The 17,379-nt window shown below is 40.3% G+C and overlaps 1 protein-coding gene across 20 annotated transcripts in view; it reads right to left on the bottom strand.

The window, feature by feature from the left end:
• Positions 1–271: 271 nt before the first annotated feature.
• The window catches only part of kcnt1b (potassium sodium-activated channel subfamily T member 1b), a 52,661-nt gene continuing 35,553 nt past the window's right edge, over positions 272–17,379 (bottom strand). For 3 of the 20 annotated variants that reach the window (XM_028995220.1, XM_028995218.1, XM_028995227.1), the window contains 18 exons: positions 15,094–15,243; positions 14,677–14,906; positions 13,858–13,878; positions 12,825–13,038; positions 9,904–10,009; positions 9,627–9,799; positions 9,051–9,122; positions 8,653–8,787; positions 8,410–8,521; positions 8,083–8,184; positions 7,875–7,958; positions 7,108–7,236; positions 6,439–6,459; positions 6,028–6,325; positions 5,045–5,107; positions 3,403–3,414; positions 2,915–2,999; positions 272–2,618 (listed from right to left, as the gene is read on the bottom strand). In XM_028995220.1, the coding sequence (XP_028851053.1) occupies positions 2,501–2,618; positions 2,915–2,999; positions 3,403–3,414; positions 5,045–5,107; positions 6,028–6,325; positions 6,439–6,459; positions 7,108–7,236; positions 7,875–7,958; positions 8,083–8,184; positions 8,410–8,521; positions 8,653–8,787; positions 9,051–9,122; positions 9,627–9,799; positions 9,904–10,009; positions 12,825–13,038; positions 13,858–13,878; positions 14,677–14,906; positions 15,094–15,243 (2,125 nt within the window). In that variant the 3' untranslated portion in view covers positions 272–2,500. Of the gene's footprint in view, positions 2,619–2,914; positions 3,000–3,272; positions 3,415–5,044; positions 5,108–6,027; positions 6,355–6,438; positions 6,460–7,107; positions 7,237–7,874; positions 7,959–8,082; positions 8,185–8,409; positions 8,522–8,652; positions 8,788–9,050; positions 9,123–9,626; positions 9,800–9,903; positions 10,010–12,824; positions 13,039–13,857; positions 13,879–14,676; positions 14,907–15,093; positions 15,244–17,379 lie in introns of those variants that run through there. The other 17 variants (XM_028995224.1, XM_028995222.1, XM_028995231.1 and 14 more) reach the window with 13 other exon arrangements.

Here is a 17,379-nt window from a genome sequence, read left to right as displayed (position 1 = left end):
CAGCCTGCAAAAGGGCGGTGCAAACGATGCAGCAGCTCAGGCTCACTGGCTCCCCCTACAGGCGGCTCCCAATCCCCTCGAGATAACAATATGCTGTGTTTATTGATCTCCTTCATGAAGTGGCAGAGAACCAGGGCCTCTGGACCAGAGAGGTGGATCATGAGGACAAAGCAATAAAGTGCAAAAATTCACACATTCCTCACGTTCATTGCTTCTTCATTAGTTGCACTTGACTGAAGTGAATTATGAAATATAATGACTGAGTCTGACATAATATTTCTGGCTGCATGCAGCATTTATTTTGTCATTCTTACATCAGGAAGTGCACAGACTTCATATAAGAAATTGTACAAAATTGACACATTTTTTGTCACAAAAAAAGTGTAAACATGGATTTTGATCACTCTGCAATGCAAGGACATGCAAGGTCCGTCTTATCTATTTAGTGAAGTTCTACTAAATAATGATTTGCAGATAATAATTAATTTTCTGTTGTCTGGTCAGGGTACGTTGTTGTACTAAGAAGGCAAGCAATATCTGAAACATGCTTAATGTATGTGAATCCGGAAAATATGTTTAAAGAATTCATATTTACAGAATTCAGTAGCATGGTGGCCTTATGTTTTTACTGGTGCAGGAAGACTTACTGCAAACAGAAGAAATAATATAATTGGCATGATGTAAAATGCAAGCAATTTCATTTTCCAAGGCAGCAGAACTGAAATCTGGCACTGGGATAACATTCACTGTTGACATGGATAAGAAATGTGGGATCTATGGGTGATTTTATGATTAATTAAAGTGTCTCAACCTAAAAAAATCTCATTCAAATGGCGAAGCGACAGTCCAGGCATCAGAATTACCTAAAAGGAAAAATTCTACTTTATACAGAACTTAACATAAATGCACGTCTCTGTGTTAGCTAGTAATAAACACATAATGTATCAAAATAGAGTATTTTCGAAACACTGATATTTCACAAGCAGATTGTGATTGTGTACAGTGATTTATACAAAGTCCTGCCTTGCCGTCTTCATCATAAAGATGATTTCTGTTGGGTTAAAGGGTCGTACTATTCATCTGTTTCCACTGGTGACGCAATCCAACTACTACACTGTTGTAGTAGTGCAAAAGTCCATGATTTCCCATTCATGCACCCACATGAACAAGAGAAAATGTATGGAAAATGTTCCCACTGAAATCAGCAATACCCCTAACAAATGTATACAACAATAACTGGCACAGATAACTGGCTGAATATAAAAATGCTTAATTTCTGACAAATTAAAACTACCCACAGCACACAGGATAAGTATTTACAGGTATTCTGTCTACAGATTCAACCTGGAGCAAACACTACAGCCTTTACTTCAACAGCATTTCCAAATCCAAATTTCACTGTGCATTTGCAGTTTCTCAGAAATTACAGCAGGCCTTTCTTACTTGTGTGCACTACTTTAAAGTAATCCACACAGCTGTCATCGGGACTAATGACAGCTGGCAAACCAGTATACTTTTAGTAACCCATGGTAATTCATTGACTTTCTATTTGATGGCTTTATAACATTGACATAAAATATCAGTCATTTTATAAAGATATATTTATATTAGATATTAGTCTATATTTAATGTTTTGGTGCTATCACAACCATGTAATAAATGCAATAAGCCTCTTGAGACTGTGCAATTTCATCCATTTTGCATCTTGTCTAAAAATTAAGATCACTGCAAGGCCTGTTGTAGCTTATTGCTTTAGTAAAACATGCTTCATTTGGAAATGCAATGAATACATCAAGTACTTCCAACCAAGTGTTACATATTACCATATGCCTCTTGGTTTAAAAGCACAGTTGCATGCAGTGAAATCTTTTTAAATTGGCAGGTACATATAATTTTAGTTTAATTTAATTAAAACCAATGTCGGTGCTGCCCGTAACATGGAAATTTTTTCATGCATGTCCCTTCTGAGATTAAATGTGATAAAAATACACAGATGAAATAAACTGATTAAAACTGATACTTTATGCTCTTGAAGTGTGGGCAAGTATAAAAATTATATAAAGTGGAAAAGGATATTGTTTAAAATATAACCACACTGATTCAGTGTCTTAGTCCACACAGGGTCACAGACTCTGGAAATCTTTCCCTCTCGGTCCATGCTTCCTGTTATGCGTTCTTGAGCAAACTTTCTACATATTTGGTCCTCAAAACTGCTCTAAACTGGGTTTATAAAAATAATAAGGGACAGTACTACTTTTTCACAAAGTGTTAATCTAGATTGTATAAAGGGACTCTTAAGTAATCTCTTACTAGTCAATAATGGCCCTTAACCCTTGTAGTATGTGTGTGAGGTGCATGTGCTGAGGATGCCTGTGTGGCCTGTGTGTCTGGTTAGGTAAGGCACCCTCCTGAAGCCCCGCCCATAGCAGCTCTATGAAAGGCGTGTCTGTCCATGGCTTTAAGGTTTGATAGCAGGGCGAGGCCAGTGAAGGATGGTGGATCAGAGGTGGGTCTCATCCCTTGTCTCTGAGCTGTAGTCCTGCCTCATCCTAGCGCCCGTCTGCCCTGAGGGCAGATCTTCAGGCATGTGTGCCAGTGGATCGGAGCGGATGATATAACTGCACCAGGAAAAAGGCGGGAAAAGGGTGTCAAAAGATACAAAAAATATTGGTTTAAATACTTTATGATATTGCTTAACCCATTAAATACTTGATTACTAAGTTAATATATTTTATTAGAAGCAGCTTTTTATATTGAACATTTTTTTATGCAGTTTATGCAGCAATTTTAATACTTCAGCAATTTTAATAATTCAGTTATCATGTATTTGAATGTCTGGTACACCAGTGCCAATAAGAAGAGGTCTAGCACACACTGCTTCATCCTGTCACTGCTGTTTAAAACTGATACATACACAATGTCATTTAGCTCCAGGATGGTGTCCGGAGGAGGGTTGATCAGCACATAGGAAAGAGTGTTCTGATGGTCATTCATTTCATCTGCAAGAAATACAGTCAAACTGTCAAACCAGCCGACGAGAGTACTTTCCAAAACACATTTACCAAAACTGAAAAAAATGTAATATCCAATATAGTGAAATATACTTTAAAACAGAAAAAACTTTACTCAAAGTAAAGGGCAAATTACTAAAAGAATATTAAACAAATGAAACTCATCCCCCATCCCCTTCAATGTTTTTATTTCTTTTGATCTTCAGTGTTGATGGAAATGCTATATTTATGTGCCGGTATGGTATATTACCTGTAGATTACCTGTAGTGTATGGTTGACTGTGCTGAGAAATGTAACCTTTGAGCAGCGATTGGCTTGGACAGTGGGGGCTGGTGTGATTGGCATGGGGGAAAGGGGGTCAAATAAAGTGCCTCTGCTTCTCCAAACCCACCTGTGTTTGCCACTTAACGTGAGCCAGGACGGGTGCAAGAGAAAGAAGGGCTGACGGTTACTAAAAAGGCCGCAGCTGGAAACAGGAAGCCCATGCAGTTGCAAGCGCTTCCATGCGATCAGACATGCAGACAGTGTCCGCATCCAATCACACCGATAAGAATCCCACACAGCCCATTGCACCCCAGCACTCCTCGCACAGCAGAGTCAAGTCACCAGGTTGCCATGCCAACACACAGCTTCCAAATCCACACAGAAGTGCTGACAAAAACACACGAGGCATGCTTGTAGGATCCTCCATACAACCCAACTGACATCACTTGAAAAATATCTATTGCGGGTGAAGCAAGAATCATTGCATGTGACCGGAAGGAGGGCAAACAAGACAGCAGTTTCAGATGTGTTGCCATGTTGGAGATAAATGTGCAGTGATGTGTACAGTGATGTTGTAAAGTCAAATAGCAGGGATTAAAAATGGTTCTATGAAAGAAAACAATGACAACTTTTTTTCCGAAGTGAAGACATTATTTTCAATTCATGATAATTGGTTATTAATACAATTTAGCCATTTATTTAATCAAGTAAATATTTTTGATATTTAATCAAGTAAGCATTTCAAGAAACAACTTGGAATCAGCAACTTTAATCATCTAATGATCTGTTCTGTTGCGAATAGTATGACAATTTGAAATTTTAAATGCAAAAAAACGTAGCTGCTTTAATGCAGCTATATATAACCTATACATTAAAAACCTTGTCTGTTATATAATGTTGTTGGTATGAAGCCAATATGTACATTTATTAGAAATTTATGCTACACTACAGAGGAAAATAACTTTGATATAACTAAATTAACCATTCTGTATCATTCGAACTGGTTATAATTTAAAGGAGAGCATTCACAACAATGGAACAGGAACAGAGCAAAAATGTTTCAGTATTGCATAAACTGAAATGAAAAACATTTTTAATCCCAAATGATTAAGGCCATTTCTTGGTTGTCTTTTCCACACACAAGCACAATGTTTTTTGCTTCACTTTAATCTAACACCCTGCAATCTATTCCCCTGCTGTGTCTTTACTGTCTGCCATATTCCTAAATCTCAGTCAACTACACTACATCACTGGAGACAAGGCCACTCTTACAGTACACCGCATTGAACAGCAGGCCACGAAAATACATTGGCTATATCCTGACATGGGACATAATGTGTTGAAGTTGAACAAATCTTCAACTCAATGTGCATATCCCATTTTAGAATATAGCCACCACTGCTAATTGATTCGAACATCTGTACATGACTATATGACTGATGAGTTTAATGGCAATGTAACAGTAAGTACATTTCAAGTCAAATATAGAGGGCTGGAAATAAAACAAAAGACGGCATTTTTGGGTTAACAATGCTAATTCAGGCACAAAAAATAAAACTGAACAATGTGTGAAATTACTGAACTTAGCTGAAGACACATTGTAAAGTGGCTTGGAGCAAAATCACCACTGTGCCACCAAGTCTTCACAGTGAGTCTTCAGCTGAGATTATTTCTTTGTGCTACAACTGTGCTACACAGAATGCATCTTTAGAAGATACACAACAAGGCCTACGACCCTTTTATGGAACTAATACTGGTAGGTGAGTTACCTTGTAAATATCCTAGATTTACTCGATTCATCACATCACTCGCAGTTAAATTAGCTACATCCTCTATGGAAAAAGGAAGGAAGAAAAGAGTAAGAAAGAAAGCAAGGCAAGAAAAAAAGGCAAGGTCAGGTAAATAGCAGAAATTTAAACAAATCATTATAAAGCAAAATGCAGAAAAAAAGATGCATTGCCAACATTATAAGATATGTTTGTGTTTTTTACATTGAAGCTGATGGCATTTGATAACTATTTAATGAACACATTCAAATGTGATATTTCTTTTATTATCAAGACTGAACTGAAGTTAAATGATATTCAGTTTGACCTTTCAATTTCACTTAAGTGTCAGTAATGAGGCTTTGATTTATTCAAATTACTTATTTTAAGATGTTAAAGGTGCCTTTAACATAAAATGATCAAGCCAATGATGTATTAAATATCAGTTTTAAATATGAATAATAACCATAAGATGACAAATAAAAAGATGAAAATGTGCTCAAAGTGAAATGAGAGAAATAAACAGCAAAAACTAGGTCAGTAGGAAAACCACATGACCTTTCTGAAAGTGTATGCATAAGTGTATGGATTTGCTACTGCCATGGATTCGGGCCGGAGCTTCATGGTGTTTTGTTCATTGTTATCCTGATTGTGTGCATCGGTTGTGAGTGTTTAAATGTCACCTCTTGTATAGCTTCCCCGTTGTGTCCCTAAGCAAGACAGGGTTCTCCAGGGGTACTGTCCCTGTAACTACTGATTGTAGTCTAATACATGCAGTAAATGTAATTTGGTGATTATTCTGATGTGGTATGGTGTGAGGAAAATCCAGACACAGATAATAAGAGTGACATATTTATGGAGATGCTATTATGATGAAAAGCTGCAGCTCCATTTATGGCAGTGAGATTGTGCATCAATGATCAATGAAAAAAATTAATTGCAAGGTAATCAGAAACTAGACACCCCCCCAATTCCATCAGGCTTACCGTATCCAGCTGTGGGCAGGCCCAAGTGTTTCATGCGGTTCTTCACTAGCTCGGAGAGCTCCTGGCGCTCAGAGCGTCGGTACAGGTTGAGGCGCTGCTGGGTGATGCGCTCAGTGCGACTCGGGGGTTTGGCGCTCTTGCGACTCAGTCGTCGTGCCCACTGCATGCTCTTCTTACGCAGTAGAGGATGCTCCGATTGGTCACTGCCAGTGGAGTTTCGGTGAGCGGTTTTCTCTTTCCACGATTCCCGTCGATCCCTTGTGTCATCACAGTCGTCCACATTGATGGAGACTTGGGACTGGAGAATGAAAAACACCATCTGAAGCTCTGCAAGAACATTCATTCACATGCAGAATGAAGGAGTGAATGAATGGGTTTGAAATGTAAAGTGAGAAGCATTCATTATCTTACCTGCTGGCAAACTGCCTTACACTGAGCAGGACAAGGGGGCAGGACCAAAAAACATACACAGCGGAGACTGCTTACATATCAGCAAAGCAACACACAGTGATTGCGATCATTTTTAGGATAAAATCTAGCTCACATAAATACAAATCATGTCAGCCATGCAAGCATATGGTTCAGCACTGGTAATGATGCAAGGTAATGAACACAAGGTAATGCTATTTCCCCTTATTCAGATAAATTATTATTTATTACAATAACACACAATTATATTAATAGAAATAATAACAGTATTAATAATAGCTGTCAAATTAATATGTCATTTATTGTGGTTAATATATGCACAATTAATTAATTAAAATACATAAACACTATGAACTCAGCTGCATTTTGTTTACTTATTATGAGTGGCTATGGCCTATGACATGGGATGTGAAATTCATCCTAGCCAGAGACAAATGAACTATTGAGAAAATCATGTACACTAAATTTTATTTTCATTTTTTCACTGTCACATTTGTGTCTGTCTTAGTTTTAAATGTGCATTATAGAACAATTTTGTCTTAACAATGTGCAATTACTTATTTCAAATTGTACAAACCTAATAATGATATACTGCAATTCTGATGTTACATGCTTTAATAACGCTGCAATTAATATCACTGAGACTCTTACCTCAGAGGAGGAGAACATGTGGGACTCTGTGCGGTATATACCGATGGGGATCTCTGCACTAGATGAGCACAACTTCTGGAAGAGTCTCCCATAGGTACGGATCCACAGATCCTCTTCTGTTACCTTTATCTGGTGTATTGCACACACACACACAGAACGTTGAAATGTCTGGTGAAATGTCTGTAACCTTTAATCTGACATTAAAGGTAGATTATGGACTCTTGACATTTTTTATTACAGGTAACCAGGTATAGTAATCAGGTAAGACAATATCGCCCTAGTGAAAAGGGAATATATTTAGATACACTGCTCAAAAAAATAAAGGGAACACAAAAACAAAACATGCTAGATCTGAATGAATCAAATATTCTTATTAAATACTTTGTTCTTAATTTAATGTGCTGACAACAAAATCACACAAAAGTTATTGATTTTTTTTATCCCATGGAGGTCTGGATTGGGAGTCACACTCAAAATTAAACTGGAAAAATACACTACAGGCTGATCTAACATTGATGTAAAGCAAGTAAAAATGAGGTTCAGTATTGTGTGTGGCCTCCATGTGCTTGTATAACCTGCCTACAATGCCTGATCATGCTCCTGATGAGGTGGTGGATTGTCATTTGAATCCAATGTTTTTTATGAAGGTGAATCTGTCATCAGAATATTTGGATTTGTTTGTGTATTTATTTCTTTAAGTGAGATTATTTCTGTTTGACCCGATAAAATTAATTTTTTTTGTTAAAATATATTTCACAGACACTTACTGCACACAGGTATCCTGATCCAGGAGTAGTGTCCAGCCCTAAAAGGAGTCTGGCAATGGCAATCATGTAGTCTTTGACAAAAGACTGAAAAAAACCCATACATACGTTAAATTATTTCCATGGCTTCAAGGTCATAAGAAATATGATGTGATGGTATCTTACTTAGATGGTATCTTATGAAAAGGAACTTACGGCCTGAGGACCTCACCTGATAAAGCAGCGTATCCAGCATGCTGATGCTGAACACACGACCCGCAGCGAAAGGAAGGCGAAACATGAAGGCCAGATTTGAGCCTTTATCACGCTCTATCTGAATAAGACACACACACACACAAAAACACTTCAGTAAGGAGGAGATGAGTGCTTCAGAGTTTAAAACCTGAATCTACATTAGTTGGCACAAATGGATGGGTCTTCCAATAACTTAGATGGGTCTTCCAATAACATATCTTATCTTATCTTATCTTATCTTATCTTATCTTATCTTATCTTATCTTATCTTAACAGTTCGCTGAACGGTTTTCTCAGGATTGACCTTCTCCAGTTTAGAAAGTGCCAGTGAGTAGCAGTCTTTGGCTCGAAACTGCATGAACCTCATGTTGGACGGATGTGTGAGCTCAGTGATGATGCTGAGACTGGGAAACAGCCTACGGAGAGAGAGAGAGAGAGAGAGAGAGAGAAAGAGAGAGAACCACAGACAGAGACACAGTGAACATGACAAGTGACACTGTCTGAACATCCAATCAGCATCTGTGACAGAATGAGAATGTTCTCCTACCTGAACATGGTCTGCACGTTGACGATGGTTTTGGCGTCTGCCATGTAGTCTTCCTCTGCGCTCATGGTGCTCTCTTTGTCGACTACCACCAAATTATCGGCATAAATAATCCCGCACTGTAACAGGTTATCCAAGCTGCAAATAAACACCAACAGTCAACACGAAGACAGATAGGCAGACAGCCACACAGACAGACTGACATAGAGACTAATGGTGGCCAAGCAGCTAAGGAAGCAGCCTTGAGGTCCCCTCGACCAAGGTACCGTCCCCACACACAGGTCCCCGATCATGGCTGCACACTGCTCCCGATGGGTAATGGGTTAAAAGTAGATGACACATTTCGTTGTGTGCACCATGTAATGCCTTTTTTTATGCTACTTGTCTACTTGTACACCTACTTGTCTATAGTTCCAGCCATGTAGTAGACCATTGGGAACCAACAGATTGCCTCAAGAAAATGGTTGTCTGGTCTGGAAAAAAACAGAAATCAACAAATGTTTCATGTCCTTGAGATAAATGACACAGTAAACGCTTATGTACCTAATTAATACCCTACTCCACCTCCTCTGGCAATATGTGTCTTCACATTTTAGTGTTGCCATGGCAACTCTGCCAGGTGAATATCACATCTGACAAAATGTGCTGCTGGAAACGGCAGGATGCAATAAACTCAAAAACAGCTTGTAAACTTGTGAAACACTTTTGGGATGTTTTTCCATTACCTGTGCTTGTCACTGAGTTTTGTGCACACATCATTAACCTCAGGCAGCTTACCAAGCAGTCCAATCAAAATACTCATAATAAAAATAGTTTTTAACATGAATATGACAAAAAGATGCAATTAAATCCATCCAAATCTGCCATTCATAAGTAAAGTGTAAACCTCTGTGTGAATTATTAACTGTGGTTTAAACAGTGTTAGCATATTGATTAGTCTGAGAGGCAGGCATCTGAGTGAGCTGTGGTTCTCTTACGGGTTGTCTAGGAGCAGAACAATGGGGTTGAGCTCTTTCCGTGGACGGTAGTAGGCCCGTAGAGGCACAATGAAGTTGTATAGACCGTTCCCCGCAGTCTCAGCAGACACAATAATCAGCTTGTTCTTGAAGCCGTATGCCTTGGCATCTTCAAAACTATTGTGTTTACAACCCTGAATCGAAAAATGATACACACATACACAAACACAACCACACAGTTCTGAAAATCAAACAGACAAGGACAGGGACATGCAAGAGAACAGGGCAGCCAACTCACCTTGTCAAGTCTCAGACAGCAGAACGGCGCTTTCTGTTGTAGCAGGTGGCAGAGGGTTGGTGAGCTCCCAATGTAAGGAGAATTGGGTGGATATCCCTTCACGTACCTGATGCACAGACATTCAGAAATGTTGTCTCTGTATGTACAGTGCATCCGGAAATTCTACACACAACACCCCATAATGCCATTTGCTAAAATCATTTAAGCTATTTTTTCCTTATTAATGTACACACAGCACCCCATATTGACAGATTATTGCAGGTTTATTAACCAAGAAAAACTGAAATATCACATGGTCCTGTGTATTTAGTAGAAGCACCCTCATGATAATACAGCCATGAGTCTCTGGGAAAAAAAAAAAAAGTTTTTTTCACACCAGGATTAGGGGATCCTCTGCCATTCCTCTTTGCATATCCTCTCAAGTTCTGGCAGGTTAGATGTTAAACGTTGGTGACCGCCATTTTTAGGTCTCTCCAGAGATGCTGAATTGGGTTTAAGTCAAGGCTCTGGCTGGGCCATTCAAGAAAAGTCACAGTGAAAAGTTGCTGTGAAGCCACTCCTTCATTATTTTAGCTGTGTGTTTAGGGTCTTATTGGAAGGTAAACCTTTGGCCCAGTCTGAGGCCTTGAGCACTCTGGAGAAGGTTTTCGTCCATGAAATCCCTGTACTTGGCCGCATTCATCTTTCCCTCGATTGCAACCAGTCGTCCTGTCCCTGTAGCTGCAAGACATCCCCACAGCATGATGCTGCCACCACCATGCTTCACTGTTGGGATTGCTGTAAATATGGCTGTCCTTCTAGAAGATTCTCTTCAGTCCACAGAGGTGATTGGCCAGCTCTAAGAAGAATCTTGGTGCTTTTGAACTTCTTCCACTTACGGGTGATGAAAGCCACTGTGCTAATTGGGGCCATTAAATCAGCAGAAATGTTTCTATAACCTTCCCCAGACATGTGCCTGGAGACAATTCTGTCTCAGAGGTCTACAGACAATTCCTTTACCTTCATGCTTGGTTTGTATTCTGACCTGAATTGCCAACTATGGGGCATTATATAGACAGGTTATTGCCTTTGCAAATCAGGTGCAATCAACTGTTTTTTCCACATGTGGACTCCAATTCAGCTGCAGAAACATCTCATTTACATTTACATTTACAGCATTATCAGACACCCTTATCCAGAGCGACTTACAATCACTAGTTACAGGGACAGTCCCCCTGGAGCTACTTAAGTGTCACGATGGGGACATGATGGTAGTAAGTGGGGTTTGATCCTGGGTCTTGTGGCTCACAGGCGAGTGTGTTACCCGCTAGGCTACTACCACCCACCTCCCCTGATCATCTCAAGGGTGATCAGGGGAAACAGGAGGCACCTGAGCTCAGTTTTACATTTACAACATTTATCAGAAGCCCTTATCCACTTGGCTGGAAATGGCTATTTTTCCACTGGTCATCTGTGCTGCGAGGTCTCACTTTTCAATTTCTCATAATATTTCTTCCATACTTTACCATGCTGAGTCCAAAGCATGTTCACCAGTGTAAGATGCAAATTTTGGTCTGAATCATGTTTATTTACAAGCTCCATTTTAATGCTGGCTGCTGTTTTTTTCCTTCTATCCTGTTCTACACATTCAATCATTTAATAAAGTAAAGTGAAGTGATTGTCACATGTGATACAAAGCAGCACAGCACACGATGCACACAGTGAAATTTGCCCTCTGCATTTAACCCATCACCCTGAGTGAGCAGTGGGCAGCCATGACAGGCGCCGGGGGGGCAGTGTGTGGGGACGGTGCTTTGCTCAGTGGCACCTCAGTGGCACCTTGGCGGATCAGGATTCGAACCGGCAACCTTCTGATTACAGGGGCGCTTCCTTAACCGCTAGGCCACCACTGCCCCTATTATATTACATATCCTCATTTTGACTGCATATAAACAAAACCATGAATACTAAAATAACAAAGAATACTAAAATTACCCCATCATCCATGCAGAATACTCCACCTTCCATTACAGGGCCTATAACTGTAATGAACACATTATGTCCTTATGCTGTCCAATTTTTCTCAATGGGAAAGCAGGCACCACCACTGTGTACTGCCCACACTCTGAACCAGTCCTTAGCACATGACAGTGGCAGTGGAAAAGCGCCAAATGGCGCAGGGTGGCATGAAGTTTCAGGATTTTGCCACGAGAGGTCAGTATGAAGGTGCATATGCGCTGCTCCAGCACACACAGCTCGTTCTACAGTTCCCCCAAGTGTCCCAGTGGTGCACATTAGCAAGAGCACTCTAAGCTCCAGTGCAAAGAAGTGGCATAATGGTGGCCTCAGGGCCAGTCAGTTATTGCATCTTCCTGTTTTAGTAAACACTCTGGAGATAACCTCTATCTTGCTGCTGTGCCACATGCCTGCTTCTTCAAACCACAAATGCACACACACAAAGAAGCAACAATCAGCAGAGTAATTTAGCCACTGAAGGAGCACTCGGTGCAAAACAGTTGTGTACAGCAAGATTTCTCAGATGACACACGCAGTGGGATCAGGCACCCTGGGAAGCACAAACATCAATTCAATTAAATGCCATGACTGCCTGGAAGCCAAATGGTACCTTAGATTGCCTGCCGCTGTACGTAATGGTGATGAGTCTGTGGCCATTAAGTACAACTTTGTGCATTTATTAGCTGATGGTGCTGTCCACTTTATTAGAAACATGTGACTTGTTCTTTGTGGCTTTATTAGAAATGCACTCTGATGTGTTTTGGTGTACAAAATATAGCTCTTTTCAGAATATAGTAATTGTCTCACCACAGAATCAACGACAAGACAAGATATGATTATGTAGGGGTCACAACAGTGAAAGATGGTGTAATGATGAATAAAGATAAAAAGCTAGGCAGTTGTAGGATGTGTACAGCATGACTCACTCTTGGACCAAGAAACCCTCTTCTTCAGAATGGGGGGTCTCGTCTTCTAGTGGATCTGTGAGGAGGTCGCAGGGTAGGATGGCGGAGGAGTCTGCGAGCTCCAGGACTGGAGCAATGCTTGGCCGCCGGCTCCCACCCCCGTTCTCTGTGGGCAGAGCCAGCTTGCAGCTGTTCTCTGCCGGCTCGGGGTTCTGGAGGTCCATGGCCACTGTCCCTGAAACACAATGTGGACTTACCATCAAACCTTTCTGTGTCAGACAGCAGCACCCAGTTGAGTGCACAATCCACACACAAAAGAAGATTATTTTTTTTTTGATGCCTCTCAATACTGTCCAGTTCCCTGTAAACTTTTTATTAAACTCAAACTTTTTGTCTGTCACTATCCCAGCCTATTCCACTTCAACAGCCTCGTCTAGAGGATTAATGAGTCATGTGATTGAATTTTCATGACCACTGTGATATATTATCAAAGATTACTAGGGCTGAACAAGCATCTAAAATATTAAAATTGGACTGTAATGCATGGATTTGCTATGGAGTGCATGGAATTGTTATGATATTTGTTTTTATTTGTCCTTTAAAACGTATCAGAAATGATACAAATCAGATTCAGTATGAATTTAAAATATAATGTTTTGTATCAGAGCTTAGAGTGGTTATGTTAGTGACAGATGCAAAACCTCATATTTGTCTCATGCCTCTTTTTAAGTAAGACAGGTCTATTCCTCGAGTCAACCTTGAAAGTGATTGTGTACAATATCACAAAATAAAGACATTTAACACCAGTCAACATGCCTGACATTCTAACAATTCCAAAAAAAAAAAACACCAGTTCTGAACTTTATGACTTTATATGTGAAAGATTGCACATATGAAGCATTCAGGAATATCTCAAAACAAAATAACAAAAATAATTTGATCAGCAAAATATCTCAAAGGCTCTGGATGGCTTGAGATCTGAGGTTAAATTGAACAAAAAAATTGAACAAAACAAAAAAATGTATCCATTTGCAAGCAGCATGCGCAAACTTACCATAAGAAGTGGATTGATCAACTTCAAACAAAACCAATGGAACAGAAACAAACAAACAAACAAACAAATAAACAAACACAATCAGAGACAACATCAGCCATGATGCAACTGAAGCCCAGAGAATTTCATCGTGCAAGGCCAAACACCTCAAGCACACAAGTACACCACAAAACTTAAAAAAACGTCACAGCACATTCATTAAGGATTTGAAAAAAATTGAAAGCAAATAAGATTAATAACAAAACTATATTAAAACATATAAAATCATATTTCATCGACATTTTATTTAATATAAAACAATCACACAGTTTGCTGTAATGAAACGTACATCCAACACATTTTCCTCAAGAAAACGTGGTGGTTGTATCTAGCTGTTGTAAGCTAACTTTGTGTATCTAATTAACAAAGACATACTTGAGGAGACCTTGGAATCAACAAATCCTGAATGCTACATTTCAGTAACAACCATTTTAGCCCAAGATGAAAAAAGAAAAGAGGATGGTTTGCAGTGTATAGCAGCACCCTCATTTTCCTCTACCTTCACTTTGTACACTTAGTGTTACCTAGTTCATCAGTTGCAACTTGCTGAAGCTAAAACTTATTGTGTAATTTAATACAGAGGAGGGATACCAGATGAGAACAATAACTGTTGACTAATTGTAAAAGAGGACAGTCACCTCACCTGATGGTAAATAATACATTCCTGCTCTTCATCATGGATTAAAGCTACGTAAGTTACGTACATGATACCTAAAGAAAGAAGAAGAATCTTCCCTAGGGAGATGGTACAGGCCCTCAGCACCGAAGCCCCCAACTCACCCATGCTAGCAATGATGCTATGGACAGGTAGGCGAGACGGGGCATCATACAGGCCACCAACAGGGACCCCCTTACTTTCTTCTTGTTTAAAGATAAAGGCGGAGTTCTCCTCTTTAGTAATGTTGATGTAGTAGCAGGTATCAGTGGAGGCCATGATGTGCCTGGGCCCTGGATTCAGCAGGATGCTCTTGTTGTCCTCACGCTTCACCCCAATCAGACAGACACCGTACCTGGGGAACATGCCAACAAGACGCAACACAAGGCTCAACGCGACTGAGGAATAACTACAAATTCTTCCTCAGTCATTATTAGCCCATCAGCATTTAATCAGTCCACCAGGAAACTGAGCAATGAAGGATTAAATTATAAACCCAGGCTCAGCAGACACACGGACAGACAACCAGAACAGCTTCTCACTTCTTATGGGCATGGAAGGATGCGTAGGTGAAACTCTTGCCATCGTACTCTCCAAAGAACTTGCTGTCACACAGGCGGATGTGGTACACCTCATTGCCCGAGCAGCGGCCATAGATTTTCTGCCACTGCTCTGGAGACATCTGACCCTCCCTGCAACCACAAACAGCAAAAATGAGAGGCAGTGGTGGCCTAGCGGTGGGCAGTGGTGGCCTAGTGGTTAAGGAAGTGGCCCCGTAATCAGTAGGTTGCCGGTTCGAATCCCGATCCACCAAGGTGCCACTTAGGTGCCACTGAGCGAAGCACCGTCCCCACACACTGCTCCCCGGGCGCCTGTCATGGCTGCCCACTGCTCACTGAGGGTGATGGGTTAAATGCAGAGGACAAATTTCACCGTGTGCTGTGCTGCTATCACTTTTATCTGCTGACAAATGCAATTTTGCCCACTTATTGGACCCTGTTTACCTTTTTATTAATTCACTTTTTATTATTCACTTCACCACTTATTCCAAACTGACTCACCCATTTCATGTATTGTATCTGTATTTTATTTCATGGTTTTGTTCTTGGCGGTGTTTATGTTTGTTTTTCCACCAAAAAGAACTGATGATGTACACAAAAACGCTGTGAACTGCATGCCACATGGTACATATTATAAGCATTTAAATATTGTCATCTGGTCGTGCCTGATTATTACTAAAAAGGGTCGCAGGTACGTCACAGACACACAGCAAGCGCGTTGCTCCCATGCTTGAGCGCCTTAGCAGGGGTAATTAAATAACGTACTACTTCAACCCCAGTACAAATAAAATATTTTTATTACAAAAACTCCAGGAGAAGGGATTGAGATTTTTTTGTGATGCATTTAGTACACAAGGGATCATTTGCAGTGCTAAAGAATCTTAATGAACAACACAGAGTCAGTGAACCACCACAACACCACCACAATAGCTCAATGCAAAGCTATTCTAGACCCAGACTTGCTGCCATTTCAGAGCATGTTGCTATGGTTACAAACTCAACCTCAAATGAGCTGGGGGCCACGGCTGCCACCGCCATCTCATTGGAGGGCCACAACACTGTTCAGGTAATAGAAAAAAAGAGGTTACTACAGGTCAAAGTTCAACAGCAGCATTGTGTGCACAGAGGCTGGCGGTGTGCGGCTTTGCCATGTCACTTGTTGCTTTGCTGAGCGCAGTGCAAGATCACTCTTTAGGCATGCGTGCCATAGAAAGCAATGGGTGTACAGTGCCCCACTTGTTGCATTTGGTCGGCAGCTGCTCTTCCAGAGCGGGTCTTCAGTTCCCAGTGAGATTTCTTGGGAAAGAATGCCCACAACAAAAACAAGAAGTGTATCATCAATTAAATCTTTCCTAGACTGTTCACTACCGTTCATGTCTGTTAATGAAACTGAAGCAGACAGTCATCATCTTGTGAATCCATGGTTCATTTGTAAAGGAGGCTGTATTGGCGTGGTTTGTGGAGTCTTCTTGGGTGGTTGACAGCAAACCGTATGCCAAACTGTGCCAAAAAATGGCAATCAAGGCAAATAAATAGATAACAGATGACATAGCAGTGGGGTTGGGTATATACAGGACAACAGGTAATTACAGGAATTACAATTCCAATACAGCTTTATTGGTTTGCTTTTGACAGCTAATTAAAAAATGATTAATGCTGCCATTGATTAATGCTCTCATTTAGGTAATAAAAAAAAATTGCATATTTACTTTAGAAACGTGGGATGAGTTTGGAACTTTATAAACTCCCATCTTGAAAGCACAGTGATTGTCACTGTGAAACACAGCACAGCGCACGGTGCATAACAAAGAAATGTGTCCTCTGCTTTTAACCATCACCCTTGGGGACGGTGTGTGGGGACGGTGCTTTGCTCAGTGGCACCTTGGCGTTTTGGTGATTTGAACCAGCTACCATCCTTTTCCTTACCCGCTAGGCCACCACTGCTTTATCAATAAATATATATCAGTACAACTTAAATGAATAAGATTCTTATCATTAAAAGGAAAATTACATCTTAAAATGAGTTTCCCATATGGCACGTAAAAGACGTGACAAACAAGATCTTGGAAAGATGGAACTATTCATCATCACCAGAGAAAACAGAATCTTAACGTAATGTAACAGAATCTTAATGTGGGGGTGTTTCTCAGCAGCAGTGATTGGTCAGTTTGTCAGAAATGAGGTACAGATGACCTCAGGGTAGACCTGCGCGACAATTACCTCAAACACAGTGTAGTTGGTCCATGGATGTCCTTGAGTGGATTGACT

Source organism: Denticeps clupeoides, chromosome 11 (assembly GCF_900700375.1).
Source record: "Denticeps clupeoides chromosome 11, fDenClu1.1, whole genome shotgun sequence".
In the NCBI taxonomy this organism is placed as follows: Eukaryota; Metazoa; Chordata; class Actinopteri; order Clupeiformes; family Denticipitidae; genus Denticeps; species Denticeps clupeoides.
This window is presented reverse-complemented; position numbering and strand designations above follow the sequence as displayed.